The 23,485-nt window shown below is 36.3% G+C and overlaps 1 protein-coding gene across 1 annotated transcript in view; it reads right to left on the bottom strand.

Annotated features, from left to right (window-relative positions):
* Positions 1 to 23,485, bottom strand: part of LOC136043493 (laminin subunit alpha-like) — a 167,433-nt gene that overhangs the window by 26,331 nt on the left and 117,617 nt on the right. Inside the window, exons 27-33 of the mRNA XM_065728411.1 lie at positions 15,684 to 15,857; positions 13,080 to 13,210; positions 11,481 to 11,631; positions 8,071 to 8,297; positions 6,135 to 6,302; positions 2,581 to 2,743; positions 1,370 to 1,658 (exon numbers count right to left, since the gene is read on the bottom strand). Coding sequence (XP_065584483.1) covers positions 1,370 to 1,658; positions 2,581 to 2,743; positions 6,135 to 6,302; positions 8,071 to 8,297; positions 11,481 to 11,631; positions 13,080 to 13,210; positions 15,684 to 15,857 — 1,303 coding nt within the window. The remainder of the gene's footprint in view (positions 1 to 1,369; positions 1,659 to 2,580; positions 2,744 to 6,134; positions 6,303 to 8,070; positions 8,298 to 11,480; positions 11,632 to 13,079; positions 13,211 to 15,683; positions 15,858 to 23,485) is intronic.

Here is a 23,485-nt window from a genome sequence, read left to right as displayed (position 1 = left end):
CATTGTAGCGTGTAATTTAAGTAAACTATTTGAATATGTATTGCTCCCATTTATTCAAGATAAGGTGGATTATGATGCAAATGAGTTTGGTTTTAAGTCACGTATAGGATGCCAGCATGCCCACCGTATGCTTGTAATAGTGTTACAAGAAGGACGTCGTTTAAAAACAGAAGTTCACTGTTGTGCGTTAGACCTATCTAAAGCTTTTGATGCTGTTTGTCATTCTCAAGCATGGTTTTCTCTGGCAAGTTGGAATATGAATAGTTAAGTTATTTCTGTGCTTCGATTTTGGTCCCAGAATTCATTTATTCAGTTGAGACAGGGTTCCCAGGCCTTTGGTAAAATCCCAGTTAAATCTGGGGTCCATTAGGGTGGTGTGCTTTCACCTCATATTTTTAAAGCTTGTTCATTCAATGATCCTAATCAGATACTGTTTTCTTGCTCTTCAGGGTTGTCAAATGTCTCCTATATTGCATATGTGCATGATCTTCTGCCTGTTAGAAGGTCTAAGTTTACTTTAATGAAGTCTGTGCTATTAGTATTGCGGATGTACGGGGAAAATGGATTAAGCCTTAACACTGATAAATGCAAATATTTAGTGTTCAATTCAAAATCTTCTGCAAAGCCGTTTGATTACGGTTTATTTTCTGTAAAACGTGTTGAATCTTTCCAATGGTTTGGATCAATATTTGCAAATCGCTTACGTTATTTCGTTTCCGGGCATTGAGTGATATTAAAGAGAAGCTTAAACTGGGGTATGCGAAAATTTTTCCCAACAGGGGAAAATATAATAGTAAAACACTGGCTAAATTGTACTCGAGTTTTTGTGACCATGTGGTTTTGTTCCCAGCTGGCCTTCATATCCCTTTTCGACCAGGAGATATTAGATATATTAAAATTATGTATTTCCGATATTGCAAGTTTCTATTGTATCTGCCTCGCAAATACAGTAATAGAAAGATTATGCAGATTTTGGCACTCCAGGTAATGTAAGTTGTTTTGTCAGACAAAGTAGTCGTCTCCAAGAGAATATTTATGCCACCTTGGGTGTTAACCACCCTCTTATCCGGGTAGCCTTAGCGCATTGAGTGTAATATTTATTTATTTGTTTTGATGTTAAATGTATTTTTTTTTCTTTTCTCGTGTTACTCCACTTCATTTCCTTCATACTGCGTTATAAATAAATATTATATTATATTTAGCCGGATAGAAAATAAAACAACGTTATAAAAATACTGAAAGTCTTTAATGCTATGTTTTTAGCGCTCGGTAATTTTTGTGACTAATTAATTAAGGTGAGGCATATAAAGATAAGTATTAAGTCATTATTCAACTTCAGTATTCAGCAAAAAAAGTTTATTTTTCTTACCTTAATTTCTGAATAAGTAAAGAGGCATTATTAGCCTTCTCTAAGGCAATCACACTATGATTTCTAAGATCTTCTAGCTTATATTCTAGATCAACTTGTCTCTTTTTGAGGCGACCGGTGAAATCCGAGTCTAGTTGAGTTGGCAACACAAATTCATTTATTTTCTGCAAAAGATCTTCAGCTTCTTTCAATTCATCTTTGGCATTTTGGGTCCTTTGTTCAAAGGTACGTGACTGAAGTTCCTGCAGCGTGGCATCTGCTTCAGCTGAGGCTTGCTCTATTGCTGGTCCTATAATTGAAGAAGAAAAAAAAAGAAACTAAAGCCATGTTACATTTCCATATTACTTTGAACGCACCTTAATGTCCGTTCTTTTACGAGTTTTGTCAATTTCCCGGGAAGCCTGCCAGGGGTGCTGACATTATTCAATTTCGTCAAACATACTCCAAAAATATGCCATTCAGCATACATGACGATAACTATAGATGTGGGCAAAAAAAATGCATTTTATTTAATTAAATACATATTTTAAATTGCTTGTCAATGCTAAAAGAAATTCCCTAAAGAAAACCGAGGCAATAAGGAGGAATATGCTATGACTTGTAAGATTCAGATTTGATTTCTATTGCGTAAATTCCTCAATATAAATTGCAACAGCCGATAATCGCAATAAAACACAATATTTGTAATAGCAAATGAATACCATTCGTCTTAAAGAAGGGAAATTTTCGCAATTCTTTTGGCTAAATAAACAAATAAAGGCAATTACATTCAACCAATTGAAGTAATTCCAGACCAAAAAAACACACCTTTCATGACGAAGAGTCCTTTGGCAACGTACGGATTTTCGTAATGACGCCCTCAACAGCCTCTTGAGTCCCAGTCTATGACAGATCACATCCCTGGAAAGATTCGCCAGATAGGCAAAAGGAAGAATGGATGCCAAAAGTAGGTTGGTATAACAATAACTTTAACTATGACGCTAAAGCAATTGTAGCTGCTAAGGGAATAGCAAAAAAAGAAAACCTACAACATGGTGAGGTTGTGTAGGGTTGTGTGGCAGCATGTAAACATGAGGCGGGTTAACACTGCAATACATTTGTAGCAGTAATAACACTTTGAACTAAATATGAAACTAAACTTGTTGGAGTTTCGACCAGGGGCAAGTAAAACTGCCTTAGTCTAATCAAACAATAAATTACTCCTTACTCACCTGCATCGGCTCCAAATCCTTCAGCCGCTATGGAAACTTCACTCACAATTTCTTCTGTCCGAAGTACTGTATCCTGAATATTTGTTTCTTCCTTTAGAATTTCATCAAGAAGACTTTTACCGTCATAAGCCATCAACTCAGCTTGTTCAGCTACGCTGTCCGTCTGAAAAAAAAAAAAAAAATAGAAAGATGAAATTTCAAATGTATAAGTACAAGTAAGGTTAAAGAGAGTTACTTCTCAAAGTTAGCAAGAATCATGTTCATTTCCTTAGTTGGAGGGGAAGGTACATGCATGTAGAAAACAAATGTAGTTGTCAAGTTAAAAGTCTCCTGGAGCTTACATAATGTTCTATTTGGCCACTTTAATAAATCACGAATTTTCTGTAAAGCTTGTCAAATCAACAGAATTTAGTAAATAAAGTATACGTATTACAAGACAGTAAAACGAAAGACTATACTTTGAATTTAGCATCCGGAACAAACTATTAATTCATAAATTGTGCGGTCTTGAAAATTTCAAAATAAGGGAGAAACAAATAAATTTCAAGATTTAAATCTTCGGTAGGGCCAAATTCATATTTGGGAGAGAACACAGTCATCGATAAAGATGATTCTCTTATTAGTACCAGGGTAAGTTGATACCCTTCAAAGCTCCATGTGACCCTGGTCAACCAGATCCCCGCACAATATCGGATCAGAACTAAAGATACAACATGATTTCAATGGGAAGGATTGAAAGCTCCAAAATGAGCCTTCAGGGGGTGACATGACAGGTGCAGACTTTTGGAGTAACGGCTCCAGTTTCACAAACAGCCCATATAAAATAGGGGCTTCATAGATACATTGTGATATATAATAATATAATATTTATTTCTAACCCACTTACATCAAAAAGATAAATAGTGGAGTAAAAACTTGAAGAACAACGGAAAACAAATAACAAATAAAAAAACAAATAACAAAAAAACGAGAGTCAACAATAGACATTAATCATACAAACGGATCAGACCGTGGTGAGGCGACAAACGCCGATACGCCGTTTCTGAGAGCTTTTTGTGTAGATCAGTCAGCTTCTCAGTAATGTTCGGAAGATGGAACTTTTTGATTATCTTTCGATTCTTATACCACAGAGGAAGATAGAGAAGAAATTTACAGAAACGGAAATAAGAGGATCGAATATCGCTAATGTCTTTTTTCTTAAATATAGGGTAAAGCCCAGAAAGGTAAAGAACAGAATGATCGGAAAAAGTAGAATAAAGCTTACCAAGGGCAATACGATTGTATTTCCCTCGATTGGCTACAATTTTAGAGTAACCAATCTGGATTTTCACTCTAGCATCCCAGACAGCACGCTCCCGAAGAGTTTTAAGATTTTTTGTAAGTGTAATACCCAACCACCGGATCGAATCTACATGAGGGATAGAAAAATTTTGAAAAATTAGAGGCCTAGGAGAAGAGGGAACATTGAAAGAAAGATACTCACATTTATCAACATTAAGCGAAAGACCGATTTTAGTAAAAGAAGAAGAAACTTTATGAACCATCTGCGATAGACTGAGTTTAGACCGGCTAATTAGAAGAATGTCATCAGCATAAGCAAGGTAAGAAATATCACTCAAACCAACAAAACACATAGAAGAAATATTCTCAAGAATACCAGAGATACAAAATTTGAAAATACTAGGAGATAACACTCCACCCTGCCGTACGCCCCGACGAACAAGAACATTAGAAGATGAAAGGGCACCATTAGTTTTAATTCGAAGATAAGAATTACTATACCAAAACTTTAGAAGAAAAATAACTGAAAGGTTAATACCGTGACTATAAAGAGAGTAAAGAGCCTGACTATGTACAACGCTATCAAAAGCCTTAGAAAGATCAAGAGCACAAATATGAAGACCATACCCTTTAGCCGAAGCATCTTTAAGAAGGAAAGCAAGAGCACGGTGAGCGTGCTGGCACCCGATGCCAGACCGAAAACCAAACTGATTCTCCCCGAAATTAGCATTCATACTTATGAAAGGAAGTAGGATGTGTTCAAGGATTTTACTAAAATTACAAGCAACCGTGATAGGCCTGTAAGAAGAACAATCCAAAGGAGTCTTAAGGAGTATATATAAACTGTAGATATATTAGATATTTTGTTCAAATGCATACAAGGATTTTCAGTATGTATGATTGCAAGGACAAAAGTCTAAGCCTTTGGCTTGGGCCCATCTCATGCTCCATTGCCATAATTTTCCTAAAAAATCTACAATCTGTATCCCTTACTGCCAAATATAAGGGCTTTGGTCAAAATCAAAACGGTCTATGTACATATTCAGCAATGGTGTTTGATTTCCATCTAAAATTGGTTTGAATGGATTATAGAGATCCCTGATTTCAAACCATAGGCTAATACTGTAATAAAGACTTCCAAGGTCCAAACACGTTAAGATCGTATTTGATAAATTATAGATAGGTCACACTTTTCTGAAATCAGTAATACAAGGATTTTCAATCTGCAGGACGGGATGGTCCTAAGCAGACTCCTTGGACCTGTTGTCTTGGTACCTCTTGTCTTAACTTTTTCCAAACGGTATCCCAAGTAGAAAAAATACAATGTGTCTCAAAAGTCTCCACACAACAATTACAAACTAAGTGTTCATTGTATCTTTCAAAAGGGCAATAACTTCTGTCAGATTTTAAGGGAAAAATCCTTTTTTTAAGGTCCAGCTATAGAAAAATTTTCTTAGAGCAGTTACGGTGGGATAATCAAACCCGAGTTTTTTTTGCTCCGGTTCTAATTTTGAAACGGCCTATAAGAGGGTGTACTTATTCTGAATATTAAGACCAGGAGGAAAAGTGAGCTGAAATGTTATGAAGCATTCAAATGGACTACCATCAAGTGGAAATCAAGCTAAACTGATGTGGGCTCCCGGACAATACGGGGTCGCAGTTGATGAGCGACCAGTTAATGAACCAGTCTTGGCTAAACCAGCCAAGGCTGGGGTATCACTGACCACAGACATTCCCATGATTCAAAGCTATCAAAAAGCTGGAGCAAAAATACAGAGTTAGGAGAGAGTGGAGCAAAATCGGCATAGAAAGGTGGGCTGCAAAGAATCAAAGAAAGTGACTCAAAGTTTATCTCCATGCTGACTAAAAATCTTTTACGACTTAATAGGTCTAAGACACGAATACTTACTGAAGCCATTACAGTATTGAGAATTTTCAATATCATCTCACCCGAATAGGAAAAGGCCTTTTCCCAGTTTGCCAAAATTGTGTGATGGCCGAGAAAACAAAACTTACCAAATAAAAGACAGTCTGGTAGAGATTCGATGCGAGGTTTGAGATATTTTAAAAAATAGATGTTAACATGGAAGATGTAGGTAGATATGGTAATGTCCAACAGCTTGTGGAATATATGGTAAGGATGGTAAAAATAAATATTAGTCTTCCATTTCCAATCATTAGGTTTTTCTTGAAATAGCAATCTGCAGCTGAAAACAATAATTATAATTATTTTATTTTGTAAATAGATATACTGAATTAAAGAAAAAATATACCCTGCTTTTAGTTGAACGGGCTGTTGTTCCCACCTCCTCTGTTCCTTCCTGAAGAGGGTCAATTATAACTGAGTTCGGGTCCAACAGTGCCACAGACTGTGCCAGTGTGTTAGCAGTTTCGTTCAATGACAGAAGACGCTGCTTTGTGAAGTGACTGAGGGCAACATACTAAAAAGATATAACTAAATAAAAACACAACTAAACTAAAAAAGAAACAAGACATATTTGCTGTATGCAGGAAATATATTACGATTGAATAAGGTACAACAGAAAGAGAGAGAGAGTGATTAGACAAATTATTAATCAAAAGTCATCCGAAGATGAGTCTCTCTCCCCGATGACCTGGGATAACTAAACGCTTAATGTATCTAAATAAACGATTTTGGAGCACCCAAGCACACGTTCATCAGGAGCAATTTTCTCTATGGATCCAGGGGGGAAATAAAATGACAAACAATTGGTGCTTTTTTTTACCACAATTTTACAATTTTTATCGCGGCTCCTATAGGAAAATCTTAGGGAGGGAAAAGGTCAATCCTCCACCCCAGCTGTTGGGTGAATGTGCTATGGGTATCTGCAATTACGTGTAATTCTTTACCTTTCATGTAGATTCAGAATCTGATTCATCTTTCTACACTAAAACTATATTTGCATTGCCTGGGCAACTTGGAGTGTTGCAGCAACCCATTGTCAACTTCTCCCACAAAAGTGTTGCAGTAGCAACACTTTGGCAAAAACCAGAGTAAGAGATTAAAAAATGTTACATTGACTTTACAGCCAGTTGAACCATAAATGTGTTTAATATACCCATAAATGTATCCAAAATGAATAAAATATAGACAAATCGGCACAAGTATTTAACCCCTTGGTTTGGTTTTTCACTATGAATTACCTTTAAATATGATGTTTAGGGCATCAACTCATAACTTATCAAATTTTCACTGAAGGGGTACGGTAATACCCCCTCAAAAAAATTTTCCTGCCGAGGCCAAATATGACTAGGGCAACCAAAAGAGGAAATTTGATTTTGTATAAGTTTCTAACGCCGCATTCTTGAAGATGATCCTCCTCTACTTTTAGTTGCACGTCCCTCTCTATAGTGGACATGAAAATGGACAACCTGTTTTCTCAGACTTCATGAAGATGCTCAGAACTTCAAATCGAAATTCAAATCAACGGGGTAGAATTTTCAGAAATTAAAACATTTTTTTTTGTACTAGTTGTTATTCTTGACCTAAGAAAAGTTTTGCATTTTAATTTAGGGATTTGATTTTTAAAACTCCAGCATAAAGATCACTTTTTCATTAGACTGAAGGTTTTGATTCAAAATCAACATTACCATTCACCAACAGCTAGGAACAAGCTCAATTTCTCGTTTGTTGAGAATAATAGATCAACATTAGGTACAAGGTATCAACTTCCTCTCATTGCCAATAAATACAAGTTATCTGATTTAACGACGATGGTTCTTACAGCTTAGATTAGGGGACTATTCAAATATTTTGTATATTTTCAGTGATTATCATCCCTTTCTCCAGTTACCCCATTTTATACCCCCTTCTTCCACTTTCTCTTTTTGAGAAGTGTACATCTGTTATTGTAGTTGATTCATTAATTGCGTTGAAATGTATAGTGCATTAAGTTGTACATCTATAAGTTGTACTAGACTAATTTGGACGTTTATTCAATAATTTGGAGTTGCAAAGAAGAAAAGACAACAAAATACTATTGACGAACAAAAAAAGTTCTTAAGTATCTTAATCCTAGCATTATATTCTTGATCGAAAACCAGGGTATAGGTTTCAAATTGTCAAAAATACTACATTATAGGTTTTGAATGACTCTAGCCGTCTAACTTCTGAAATAATTAATTACAATCCTGGAAATTTGGGAGGTAACAAGGATCACACAAAAGAGCTTTGAAATAAATACTAACCCTAAATTCATCTTGAACAGGACCAATCATTCTTTGGAGGTCGTCAGTCACGTCCAACAAACTATGATGGCATGAATCGCATTCCTCACAGCCGTACTCAGGTATAAGAACCCATCTGTATGGACAGCGTTCACATTTTTCACCGATGACACCGGGTAAACATTCGCACTGTCCAGTCTGAGGATTGCAACTTGCTCCAATTGAAAATTCCGTATTACAATTACAGGCTGAAACATGAAACATATTTAGCAAATATACATATATACTTCTGAAATCGTAATGGAGAAGACCATCCTACAGCTGATCCCTCCCTGAGCCTTTCAGAAATGAGTTTGGTCCACTGCCAAAATGAAGTCTATCGCTAAGTTTGAGCAGGATTAGTAAAAAGGTGACGAATTGTCTACGATCAACAATAACTTTTAAGCAAAGAAATCATGTTTCATTCTTAATGTTTATACAAATTTATTTTCGTACTTACAAGCTTCGTCTTTTGGAAAATCGTATCTCATCTGACCTCTCTTGGAGCCTACATCTCAATTGTGCTAGATCCTCCTGCGCAAGAAAGCTAAATATGATCATTCCAATCAAACAGTTCGTGGTGACGAACTGTAGTAAGGAGCGACCCGGCTCAATAGTAACCCTCAAAAAGGGAATTTTGGTACCAATAGCTACATCAAAAGAATCGCATTTTAATGCTGATTTTAAATATATAAGTTTCATCAAGTTTAGTCTTACCCATCAAAAGTTACGAGCCTCAGAAAATTTGCGTTATTTTAGAAAATAGGGGGAAACACCCTCTAAAAGACATAGAATCTTAACGAAACTCACACCATCAGATTCAGCGTATCAGAGAACCCTACTGTAGAAATTTCAAGCTCCTATCTACAAAAATGTGGAATTTTATATTTTTTGCCAGAAGGCAGATCACGGATGCGTGTTTATTTGTTTGTTTGTTTTTTTTTTGTTTTTTTTTCCAGGGGTGATCGTATCGACCCAGTTGTCCTAGAATGTTGCGAGAGGTCTCATTCTAACGGAAATGAAAAGTTCTAGTGCCCTTTTTAAGTGACCAAAAAATTGGAAGGCACCAAGCCCCCCTCCCACGCTAATAATTTAGCGTTAGTTTTTTACTGTTTTAAAATGTAGAGTTAAGAGAAGAGTCAAACTTTAGCGTAAAGAGCAGGGCGTTGAGAAGGAAAAGCCCCTTTAATATTCGGAGTAATTTCTGTTCGTTTTAAGTTTTAATGTCGCTCCTTACTTTCATTTAAAAAAACTTGTTTTTTTTTTTATTTAATTTATAGAAGCGTCACCATCTAGACAGATTATCCCTCTGTACAATTCATGGATTATGCCTATTACCAAATTTAGATGATCGCTTTTTTTGGGGCTCCTAAAAATCATATTGGAACCACTCCAGAGGATCAAAAAAGGGCCTCAAAGACGAATTATGACACGATCAAGTATCTTTACAGCCTCTGAGTGGGAGATTTAGTGAAGTACCAATGGCTATTTTCTAAAAATATCTCCATTACCCTCTCCCAGAAGAGGTTTCGAACAGTTCGTGGTAACGAACTGTAGTAAGGAGCGACCCGGCTCAATAGTAAACGAAACTCTAAAAAAACGGAATTTTGATGCTAAAATATACATCAAAAGAATCAGATTTTCATGCTGATTTTAAATATATAAGTTTCATCAAATTTAGTCTTTGTCATCAAAAGTTACGAGCCTGAAAAAATTTGCCTTATTTTAGAAAATAGGGGAAAACACCCCCCTAAAAGTCACACAATCTTAAAGAAAATCACACCATCGCATTCGGCGTATCAGAGAACCCTATAGCAAAATTTTCAAGCTCCTATCTACAAAAATGTGGAATTTCGTATTTTTTTGCCAGAAGACAAATCACGGGTGCGTGTTTATTTGTTTGTTTGTTTTTTTGTGTTTTTTTCCTAGGGGTCATCGTATCGACCAAGTGGTCCTAGAATGTCGCAAGAGGGCTCATTCTAACAGAAATGAAAAGTTCTAGTGCCCTTTTTAAGTGACCAAAAAAATTGGAGGGCACCTAGGCCCCCTCCCACGCTCATTTTTCTCCAAAGTCAACAGATAAAAATTTTGAGATAGCCATTTTGTTCCGCATAGTCAAAAACCTTAATAACTATGTCTTTGGGAATTACTTACTCCCCCACAGTCCCTGGGGGAGGGGCTGCAAGTTACAAACTTCGACCAGTGTTTATATATAATAATGGTTATTGGGAAGTGTACAGTCGTTTTCAGGGGATTTTTTTTTTGGTTTTGGGGGTGGGGTTGAGGGGAGGGGGCTATGTGGGAGGATCTTTCCTTGGAGAAATATGTCATGGGGGAACAGAAATTCAATGAAAAGGGCGCAGGATTTTCTAAAATTACTATAAAAAAAAACAATGAAAAAATAACCATGGAAAAGTTTTTTCAATTGAAAGTAAAGAGTAGCATTGAAACTTAAAACGAACAGAGATTATTACGCATATGAGGGGTTCTAAAAATACTTCAGCATAAAGAGCGAGGTATTTAGGAGGAGATAAATACCTCGCTCTTTATGCTATAGTATTTTTAGTAATTTCAACTATTTATAATGGGTTGTCCCCTCCGCAATCCCTCGCTCTTTACGCTAAAGTTTGACTCTTTGCCACAATTCTGCTTTTTAAAACAATTAAAAGCTTTAGCATAAAGAGCGAGGGATTGCAGAGGGGACAACCCATTTCATATACGGAGTAATTTCTGTTCGTTTTAAGTTTTAATGCCACTCCTTACTTTCAGTTAAAAAAAACTAGTTTTTTATTTAATTTCTACATAAGTTACCGTTTGCCAAGCTAAAACCACACATACAGTACGGTTAGATTACCAACAAAATGAGAAACAACATGCCTGGTAACTTAAGGAATAGCTTTGCAAGAAGTTCAGCTTCATTCGGAGCTACAAATGGAAGCTTCAGGTAAGATAATATATCGAACATATAATAGATGATGATTTGAAGCTCAAGAAGTTGCAGCTCCCAATGGCCGAAACCCATCTCTTAGTTCCTTTAAAATAAGATCAATAGACATAAAATTAGGGAGAATATCTAATTGAATGGCTGACTAGTGGCATATAAGACCTTTAGTTTTTAGTACAATGACAATTTTTATAAAAAAAAGAGTAAATTTGATGAGACGAACTAAAAATGCATCTGAGCTTCCACTTTTAACCACAGAGTTAGCAGCAAGTCACAATTTTTGATCCTTTTAAAGGCTACTTGGGATCTGGAGGTTCTAAGATTTAATCTAAAAATGACAAACCTAATCTCAAGTATCACAAAAAAAATAAATAAAATTATAAGTTAATAATTCAAGATGAGAAAAAAATCGGTTGGTTACACATAGGAAACAAAACGTAATACTTACAAACACACCCTTCAGGACCATAGTTCCAATAGCCAGCAGCACAACGCTCACAATTCTTGCCTGTCACACCAGGCTTACATTGGCACTGACCCGTTATATCGTCACATTGTGAGCTTTCAGATGCAACACCACAGTCACAAGGTCGACATCCCTAAAAAATGTCACCAAAATTAATAAAAACAGCATTCACAGATACCCTACAAGGGGACAGGACGTTTACGCTCCCTGGGAATTCAAGCAGAACAACTACTTTTTTTGTCACTGTTTGAAGTTACAATTGTTAAATAAATAATCGATTAATCAAAACCATTTAAAATATAAGTATGCAGTTACGTGCTGTCCCAATTATTGTTGTCCCAAAATAAAGAAAAAAAATAAAAAGAAGAATCATAAACATATCAAGAATTAACAAAGAACAACAATTATATGATAAGGGCGAAAGTAGATTTTTCCGGACATGGGAGCAATGTCAGTTTTTGCCCCCCCCCCCCGCTTTCGCAACGTAAGTAAGCATATTTTTTAAGACATATAGCACATATGTTTTATAAATTTGCACCTTAATTGATGTTATGCTATAGGACAGTGTACCCCTTTTTACCCTAGCTTCGCCATTGGTACACAGACAAGGGAACATTAATTCCTCCAATTCTTTTGTATTCTCATTGCACTTTAGTAGATAATCCCTGAGTAATAGTTTGCGCGATCTGTGTAAACAAACCAGCTTTTATACGGAATCAGACATTTAAATAAGAAATAACGAATATACAAAATAACAGCTTCAAAGGGTTTATAGGTGTCCTTAACACAATAACAACATTCACAAGTTCTTTCCCTCCCCCAAAAGAACGAAAATATAAACAAAATGAAATATTTTGTAGTATTTAAAAAAGTATGCCAACCTTATACCCAGATTGTGAATATTTCTCTCCCTCTCCAGGAAAATATTCGAAAACTTGTTCGAATAACCTGGAAGGTTTGTGAGTTCAAGTCGCCAAAAGAAAACTATGTCCGTAAAATCAGGCATAATTGAGAATGAAGATTCAATGTTAAGGAGGAAAAGGAGAATTACGCGCTCCTCCTCCTTCTTAGAGGGTTCACCTCAGGAGCCTGGGGTTGCGATGAGTTGTCAGAAAGAATAGGAGCAGCATAAATATTGTATGTGTTTTGGAGATATAATCTCTTCTTTAATAGCCTGGTAAATTCTAATTTTCCTTTTTGTCTGCAGAATTTGCAATAAAAGTACGTGTGCCACCACCCACTCACTCGAAGTATCTATTACGCAAATTAGCCGGAACAGCTTCCCAGCAGGAAGCTCATTGTAAAGAAATGTTGAAATATATGGATATAACATATATTAATATTGAAGTACACGAATACCCATCTTTAGAGGTACAATAGGGACTGGTGTTTGGTTACAGATTATCGACTTGAATAGGATAAAATTTCATTTTGTTTAATTTCAAAATATTGCAAAAAGTGCCATTTCCCCTTTTGATAAAGAATAAAAAAAATCACTGAATGTAGTAGCTTCTCGATCAGACTGTGTGTCAGCAAAACTTTTTTTTTAAGATCTAATTTAAAAAATCATATTGGGCTTACTTCGCAGGAGCTGAATCCATAATGATCGGGCGAACATCGGTCGCATTTTCCACCCTCTACATTTGGCTTACACCTGCATTCACCTGAGTAATGGTCACATTCTTCTGTACCACAAGCATCACACTCACAGGCTGCAAAGATATAAAGCGATTAGCATAACAAAATAAGACCTTTTGTTTTAGTATTTTCCCTGAAATAGTGAATATAAAATATCTATACACAATAAGAACTATACAGGCTGTCCCCAAAATTGCTTTATCAAATTAAGATCTCAAATTTAATTTTTGGTAAAGTCTATAAATATGCCTTGAAACTCAAAGGTCTTCTCAAACAACATCATCCAGAACGATTTGAGGAACTAGCACCTTCTTTCGCGTTTTTCTAGAAGGCACTTTTAAACGACAAGTTGGCTTTCTTACCTTTTTACTTTTTTACCATTTTTTTACAACTCTTATTCCATATTACCGTATAAAAAGGCTATATAATTATCATTAAGCATAAATCTATTATTGGTAAGTATAAAGTATTATTACAAGCAATATTTACGAACAATCAAATAGATAAATAGATAGATAGATAGATTTATTCACACGAAAGCCCAATTGGGCCATGGTGACATACACAAAACAAGCGAACAAAATACAGCAACAAACAAATAACTTCGAAGACCACACTGCCTTTCCATGACAAAAGTAAAACAGTTCAAAATAGGGATGATACCTTTTTATTGACAGTGAATAGATATAAAATTATTTAACTGGATATTTCGAACACATATACAGTGTTCGAAATATCCAGTTAAATAATTTTATATCTATTCACTGTCAATAAAAAGGTATCATCCCTATTTTGAACTGTTTTACTTTTAGCAACACACAAAGACTGAAAAGACGCTAAACTAATTATTTAAGAAAATTATCATGATACCTCATATCTACCCGGATGAACTTTCCTATATGAGAACGTAAGAATGCCCATAAAAAATAATTTGATCGGCTAAGTCAGCAATAAACATGTTAAATGAAACTGAGCGGGCGTAGAGCTCACTTATAAGCTATAAGTACAAGAATACTTTATTTAAAAAATACTAAAAATAAGTATTTTCGCAAAATCATTATTAAAAAATTGTTTTTACTTAGTCAAACACCCAAGCTTTCAAAATTCAGCAAAAAAAAAAAAAAATAGAGAGGAGTGGTAGCCCTTTTAAAAATGGACATCCAAAGTTTTTAGGTCTAAAGCTGGCGTAAATATAGGTTTAAAGCTGAAACAAATGGTGCACTTTTCGGGTTGAAGACACTACCTTACCCAGCCCTTGAAACCCTCACCTGGGAATATAATTCAACACAATTTTAAAGTTCCTGGTCTATGGTTTGGTTTTTATTATTCCCAAATGATCTTCAGACATAATATTTAGGTACTTTTTATTGTACATACATACAGTTATAGATAGCAATAATATGATACAATCTTTTACTAGAACAAAGATATTAGAACAAAGAGAAAAAGCATTAAAAGATGTAATGCAAAGTCAAATATTCAAGGACACGTTAGTAGATACGCGTATTTTTAAATTTAGACTTAGGCACATCAAACAATCAAATTCTAAAAAAAAATCCCAGTCAAGGGTATATCCATGACTTTTTTCGCGGGGGGGGGAATTAAAAAAACACATCACAAATTAGTTATCCATCTTTGTTACGTTTTTATGAGTCGGACAAAATTTCTGGAGGGGGGGATTCAACCTGTTAGATACAGCCTTCGTCTCGATGTTTTTCTTCCTATAATAGAGAATGTATTTGCAAAAGAAAAAAGAAAAACTTAATTTGACACCGGAAAAGCTTGTTTACTTGACAAAAACAAGGTAAACACCTTGTATTTTTTTTTTTCTACATATACATTGATATTACCTGTAAGAAGTGTAAAACAATGATTAAATGAGCATTTTATATAGCAAATAATTTATTATTCTCAGTAAATCAATGTAAACCACCATCTCATTCTTTGCTTTCTCGTTTTTGGAAAACATGCAACAATGATCATTAAGCCACTTCAGTACATGTATATTCATTCCAAGCAGATGTGGTAAGAAGATAATGGAGCCATCGTATATCAAACATATTTAAAAGTAACACGAGTATAAAAACCACACTTTGAATTATTAAGCATAACATCCATCATATCATTTATATATGATAACCCAATCATAATATTATTTTAGATGCATTAGGTTTTCACTAAATAACCACAATTTTTTTATTATTATTTTTTGGAAACAGCCAAAAAAGTTAGATTTTTAGTTTTAATAATGGAAGGACTAATTATTTCTATTCGAAAATACTTACTTACTTGAGTTTGGTTACTTCGCGTTAGCTATCTTATTTACACAGTTGATCATGAAACAAAGTACAATCAAAAGAATAGCTTTGCTTATCGTTAGAGCCGTTTTTGACATCATTGAAAATTTATCTTCTTCAGTTATGAAACTTCTGAAAAAGGCGCGCCATATAATAAAATTTTATATATTATATAATATGTCAAGAATTACGGGGTCATCGCTTAATTTTCCCAATGAAGATGCAACTTTTAATAGCCAAATATGCTTACATTGGCAATCCTTCCTGTAGATAGCATCTCCATAATATCCTGGTTCGCATATAGAGCAGCCTTCGCCGTAACTATTGCCAAGGCATTTTAAGCATTCTCCAGTAACTGAATCACAAGAGTTGGGGTCGGAAGGGTCAATATTTCCTGAACAATTGCATGGTTTGCAAAAGTCACCTAAAACAAAAATTCAAAACATTAATAAATCGGTTTAAGAAATGTGCATTGTAATTACTACTAAATTGGTGAGAATGCTCTTGTCCTAATCTTTTTAAAACCGTTTAATCAGATAAACAATTTTCCAGTTCGATTTCTGCTACTATTACTAATAGCTCACAGCAACAACAATCCATCCGACGCCAAAACAGCTGCATACACTCTTCGTCCATCTTAATCTATTGAGAACTTCACTCTTTATCCCCTCCCATGAACTTCCAATTTTGTTTAAATCCTTCTTTATAACCTCTCCCGCCCTATTAGGGGACGACCTGCTTTTTGTTTGGCACCAAATAGATAACCAAAAAGCACTATCTTTGGCAATCTGTCAAATTTCATCCATAAAACGTGGCCTAGTAATTCTTTAATTACAGCCAAAGAAAGTGGAATCAAACCGCATTTTTCGTACAGTATCAGCAAAAAAAACATGCTTTTGTGTAATTTCTGATGCGTTTTTTAAACAATGCTGGTAAATCAGGTTCCCCCTTCATGAAAAATTTCCTCCCCTCACGGGAAGCTCCTTCGTGAGAAGTTCCTTCGTGAGAATACTCCCATACCCCCGAAAAATTTCCTCCAGGCAATTCCATCTTCACTGAAAAATATTATACGCAAACGATGAATAAATTTTGCAACTTTAATCCCTTTCCCCGGGGTCCGTGGGGGACCAGGGTCTGTGGGGGACAAAGGCATAGTTATTGAATCGTTCAACTATGCTCAACAAAATGGCTATCTCAAAATCTTGATCAGACGGCTTTGGGGAAAAAGGATCATGGCAGGAAGGCTAGCTGCCCTCCAATATTTTTGATCACTTCAAAAGAGCACTAGAACTTTCGATTTCCGACTAAATGAGCCCTCTCCCGATCTTCTTGGGTCATTTGTTCGATACGATCACCCCCGAGAAAAAAACAGCTAATGGCGCATCCGTGATCTTTCTTCCGGCAAAAAATAAAAATTCCAGATTTTGCAGATGGGAGCACATAAGCTCTACAGAAGGGTTCTCTAATACGCTGAATCTAATTGTGTGATTTTCATTAATACTACTTGATTTTTTGGGTGTGTTTCCTCCTTTTTGGAAAATCAAGCAAATTTCCCGAGGCTCGTAGATTTTGATGGCTAGCACTAAAATTAACGAATCTTAAATATATGGAATAAAGAGGGATGAGGGCACAATGTCTTTTTTTTGTTTTTTTTTTATTATTATTATTTTTAGTCCAGGACACTTCGTATCAATGGAATTGTCACAAAAAAATTTGAAAAAAAAATTCGAAAAGAGATCATCACTCATCATTTCCTCAAACACATCCAATTAAAATTTTGAGATAGCCATTTTGTTCAACATAGCTGAAAAATCTGTAAATTATATATTTGAGGATGACAGCCCCCAGAACCCCCAGGGCAAGGGTTGTAAGTTATACCCCGGGGCTAAATAAGGTTTTTACAGAAAGGGTGGTCGTATAAACTTCGGAGGGAAATCATTGGACTGGTAATCAGAGGTTTTAGTGCCCTTTTCAAGATTCAGAGTGATCACGCCCCTTACCTCGTATTTCGGACACGCACCTTACCTCGTATTTCTCCGACATGCATCTAATGGAAATTTTGAGACGGTCATTTGTTGTCGTAAAAACTTTGAAAAAAGCTCAATCGATTGGAAATTGAAAGAGCTAGTGCCCTTTTTAATAGTCATGTGATTGGAAGAAAAAAGCCCCCCTCCAAGTCACTCTGGAAAGTGCTCATTTGATTGGAAATAAGATTTTCTAGCGCCATTTTAATGAGTTGAAGTGATCGGAGGACAGCCCCCCCCCACGTCTTGTTTTCCACAAATGCATCCGACAGAAATTTGAGACAGTCTTTTAATCAAAAATAGTCCAAAGATCATATAAAAAGGTCTTTGCGGTTGACAGAATCCCCAAGAGTCTGGGGATAAGGGTTGTAAGTTATGCTCCAGTTGGCATTTAATATTTCTATGGTAGGACCGGTCGTGAACTTTAGAAGAATCTCCTTTTATTGGAAATGCATAGTTCTAGTTCCCATTTAAGAGTCAAACATGATGAAGAGCAGCTAGCCCACCCCCCACCCACCCCTGATATTCTCTTTTCCCGAAACATATTGGATTGAAATTGTGAGATCGCCATTTTGTTATTAATAGTCCAATGTATATATATAAAAATAAGTTGTCTGTGTGTGTGTGTGTGTGTCGAGTGACGTCATGTTTGTGTGTCAACTAACGTCATGTTTGTCAACTGACGAGATTAAAGACTGGGACATCGGGACACAAGTGACGACCGGGACACCGGGACATAGGGAATATAAATGGCGACCGGGACACTCAAAGAGAAAGCGACCGGGACACAACGAATGTTCGATTAGCAATCACCATCAACAAAGCACCGGGACACAAATGACGACCGGGACACAGGGAATATAAATGACGACCAGGACACTCAAAGAGAAATTACAGACCGGGACACCGGAACACAAATGACGACCGGGACAAAAATGACGACCGGGACACAGGGAATACAAATGACGACCGCGACACTCAAAGAGAAATTACAGACTGGGACACCGGGACACAAATGACGACCAGGACACAGGGAAACAACAACAACGGGGACGCCGGGGGACACGGGGGATACATAAATGACGACGGGGACACAGGGAATACTCGATTAGCAATCACCATCAACAAAGCTCAAGGGCAATCATTAGAATAATGAGGTATAGATCTGAATACAGATTGTTTTACCCATGGAAAATTATATGTTGCATGTTCAAGAGTCGGTAAACCTGACAATCTATTTATATGCACAGACAATGGGACAGCCAAGAATGTTGTATATTCGCAAGTTTTACGTAGATATATATATATATATATATATATATATATATATATATATATATATATATATATATATATATATATATATATATATATATATATATATATATATATATATATATATATATATATATATATATATATATATATATATATATATATATATATATATATATATATATATATATATATATATATATATATATATTTACAGGTGGGACACAGGGACACAATAGGGAATATAAGTGACGACCGGGACACTCAAAGAGAAAGCGACCGGGACACAAGGAATGTTCGATTAGCAATCAGGGACACAGGGAAACAACAACGGGGACGCCGGGGGGCACAGGGGGATATATAAATGACGACGGGGACACAGGGAATGTTCGATTGACAATCACCATCAACAAAGCTCAAGAGCAATCATTAGAATAATAAGGTATAGATCTGAATACAGATTGTTTTTCCCCTGGACAATTATATGTTGCATGTTCAAGAGTCGGTAAACCTGACAATCTATTTATATGCACAGACAATGGGATAGCCAAGAATGTTTGTATATTCGCAAGTTTTACGTAGTTAAAAATATATTTATATATATCTATATTCACAGGTGGTACACAGGGACACAACTACAATGGCGCGTAACCAATATGGCGCGTAACGACTTACGCGCGCGGGGGCGGGGGAGAGGGTGCGAAGCGCCCTCTCCAACTAGGTGTTGGGGTGGCGCGAAGCGCCACCCCAACAGCTTGTAATCATATAAAAATGTCTTTAGGGTGGACACAATCCCCCAGAGTCAAAGAGTAAGAGTTGTAAGTTATGCCTGGGGCATATAAGGTTTTAATGGAACGGGTGGTCGTATAAACTTTGGATAGGATGGAGCTCATTTGATTGGAAGTCAGAAGTTTTAGTGCCCTTTTTAAGAGTAAAAATGAATGAAGGGCAATCAGACCCCACAAACATATCAGTCCCCCAAAAATATTCGATAGAAATTTTAAGAGAGCTATTTTGTTCAGCATTGTTGAAAGGCCCAGTAATTATGTCTTTGAGGATGTTAACCTCTCTACAGTCCTCAGGACAAGGGCTGTAAGTTAAGAAAACCCTTCATTGTTTACGCAGAGTAAATGTTATTAAGAAAGGAATGCATGTTTGAACTTTACTATCCAAGAAGGCAAAGAGCATTCGGGTTAGCCTTTCAGAGAATATCGAGGGGAATGTTGAACTAAATACAAATACTTTCTATGTATAAGGATTGTCAAAAGGATGTAAAACAGAAATAATTGAGTATATTAATTTGAGTAAATTCAGGAAATGCTACAGGATACGATGAAAAAGGCAATACTTGCATGCTACCAATACTTCTGCAACTGCCACCACGACTACTAACATACTACTCCATTTGCAGTATAGAGGGGAAATTCGAACTAAATAAAAAGGCGCTATGCGCATGCAAACTGTCAAACTAGCGTATCTCAAGAATTTATTTGGGTATTAAGTTGGAACTTTCAGTCGATGCTTAAAGGGGAAGATCATCCAACCAAAAGGAAATGTATGCACACTACACTTACTGCTACATTTACTACTGCTACTACTACTACTTCTTTTGCTACAACTTGTAAGGCTAAGAGTATTGGGGTGAAAATTTCAAGAAGTATATGAAAATACAGGTTATCATATGGACATATTAGCAATATCATAGCAATGAATAATTGTATTAAGTTGGAACTAACAAAACTGGATGAGAGGGATGTTCTACTGAACAAAAGTCAATATGTTGAAGTCAATATGTTAAAGTCAATACTGCAGGGTTTGGCAGCAACGATGCTCCCAAAAAAAGTGATTTTAGTTATTTCACGACTAAAAAAAGCAACAAAAAGTGACTACCAAGAGCACAGGTATATGAACTACACAAGTCCCAGTTACTGCCTTAAGATCATCATCACCCTCTAAAGGCCCATGAGGTTACGAAAAAGAAGACTGGAAGTCTTATTTTATCGTCGATTAATTTATTTGCTCATAAAAAAAGAGAATTTTCAACTTCGATTAACGTACAAGGAGCAGAAACCCTTAGTAAAGCAGGACTTTTGAATGTTTACGAACAGGAATAAACCATACGATTGGCGTCCATGAGTAAGTGTAACAAATCACTGATTGAATTACATTTAACATAATTGGCGTCATCTCTTCTTAGGCTTTTTCGAAAGGCGACCGATCAGTTCTGATTTCTTCTTCAAAACGAGTACTTTCACAGATTCAGCATTATTTGACCTTACCCATTCTTCGGAACGAGCTTTTAGCGCTGCTTTCAAGACACTTTGAGCCAAACCAATGTTCCAATAAGTCCTTCTCTCCTACTGCTTTCTTCATTCTTTGTTCTGTTTAGCCATCTCATTTTTTACTCTAGCTCTGCTATTTTCTGCTTCCTCTGGACCAGGTCCTGGACTGCCAATTCAGCATCTTTTTTTTTTCGGCTTCAAGTTTTTCTTTTTCCAATTCATCCTGTTTTCATCCAATAAGGTATAGTTCATAGCTAGGTCTAGCTGATATGGCCAAACACAGCAGCTTCTTGGTGATCGGCACAAGCTCGGGTTTGGTCACATAGTTGCGCACAGCATCAGCAACAAAAGCTTTAGCGTTTAGGGCCCGCTCATTTGTATGGGCTTGCATGCTAGTGGTCAACTGAGCCGTACAAGAAAATGCTCACTCCACGTCTGCGAGTCCATGGCAGAGCGAAAGAGCTGCTCAATCTACTCAAATCTTTTGTCAATAGCTTTCGATTCGTGTGGGTGGTGACACAGGGTCCGACTGTAATAATAACCATTCTTCCTGAACTTTTTCTATGTTCGTCTCAAAAGAAAGTTCTCTTGCGACGTAGAGAACATCACTGCAACCCATCATTGGGAATTTGGCTCTGGAAGGCTAAAGCGCCTAAGATTAAAAAACAACCGTCACAACGCATTTTGCCAACAAACACTGTACAACAGCTATGACGTGCTTCCGAACTCCTTGAAAAAAGTTTCCAATCTTTCTGAGTCACTTTCGAAGAATCAAGAGCTACCAGGGTCCAGTCAATACACAAAGGTTGTTCTAGATACACTTCTGCATCTCTGTCTACGCTTTCAAACCCCACGTACAATCTGCCCAAGAAGAACTATGCATAAGCGACGCAACTAAAAATTCAACACATGAATCAACGGCTCTTGTCGTTTGAACACTCCAGTGAATATGGTGAAGATATTGCAGCACTCAGAACAAAATCCATTTCAGCTTTCACTGTTGGTTTTCTTAGCCACCTGACAATTTTCAGATACTTCGGACTTGAAGTAAAGTACTTTAAGCTCTTTTTCTTTGGCACAAATTTCAGAAAATATTCAATCAGAGCAGGCCATTGCTCGATTAAGCGGTTTGTAGTTTCTTCAATTGTATGCCACCTATTGGGGATGTGCTTTACAAACTTATGTCCTTAAGTTCTTAACTTTTGGCTAACACTGGCTAAAATCATCACAGCGATCAGACCATCTGCTAAAAAAAAATGGTAAACAGCAATTATCATATCAGCACATTCTTCCCTGAGTTCCAGTAGTCCTTTATGGAACGCATTATTCACTGCGTGGACGTTACTGGTACCGATATTTAAAAGACCTTTTTAATGTCGCTTTTTTTCCCATGCCAATAATTGACCAAATTTTCTTATTGACAGCTGGACCATCACTCGCAAGCAAGTGACTCAACAGTCTCTCAAGTGGAAGTCCTTCATCTCCTATACACTGGAGGAGCTTCTTGCTCAGATCCTCACTAGTAGAATGTACTAGATAATATGTTTTAAGATGCAGAGTTTTTGCCAAGTTTTTGCCCCTTCGACCAGTACCAGACCCATATTTGGAGCTCTTTAATCCCAGTATTGTTTGTGGTCTCATCATATTCCAGTACAAAGTCAGACATCTGGATGTCTTCAACCAAAATGTCCATAAAATATGAATAAATTGCTTCTGTCAACAATTTCGTCATTTTTTTAGCTTTTAACGTGAAGCCTTCCGGGACAGCAACCGAGAACATAGTTCGAAAGACGTCGGCACCGCCATCACACGAATATGCAGCAAAACAACTGCCTAGGATCTTCAAGACCCAAGTTATTTCTGAATTTTAAGACCGTATATCTCTCGCAGAACATTTCAAGCTTTTTCTCAGGTAAAGCATTTCCAGCTTGTGACTTGTTTGCGGCTGAAGTTAATCCAGCGAATCTAAGTTGGAGTGGGTTTAGTACTGCATACGCGTTAATGTCGTGTTACTTTTTGACGGCATGTTGAAGAAGAACTTGAAACCTTTTTTGGCAGCTGAGTGTCTTTTTACAGACTTTGCAGTAAAATGCAGTAAAATGTCACTTTGCTAATAGAAATATATGTTTCTTCTTAATTTTGTTCTTGTCGACTCAAAGTCACAGTTTTTTCCCAAAAAATATAGAAACGATTTCCTTTTTACTCTAGTTGGGCTAGTATAATTACTGGGACACCAGGACAATTTTGAAAATGGCCTTTTAATACTTTCAGGGAAAAATTTGTCTCACCCTTCACAAATTTCGATTAGCATCGGTCTTATTGCTTCTTTAGTAAAAAAAAAGAGGTACTTGTTAATTATATAGGACACACCTAAGAAGTAAAGTTTTGTTAATCCTAATGATATATGCCAAAATATGGTGAAAATATAATACTTCAGTTTATATAATAGTATAATTTGGGCTATATATTTG

This window comes from Artemia franciscana, unplaced genomic scaffold (assembly GCF_032884065.1).
Source record: "Artemia franciscana unplaced genomic scaffold, ASM3288406v1 Scaffold_674, whole genome shotgun sequence".
Lineage (NCBI taxonomy): Eukaryota > Metazoa > Arthropoda > Branchiopoda > Anostraca > Artemiidae > Artemia > Artemia franciscana.
This window is presented reverse-complemented; position numbering and strand designations above follow the sequence as displayed.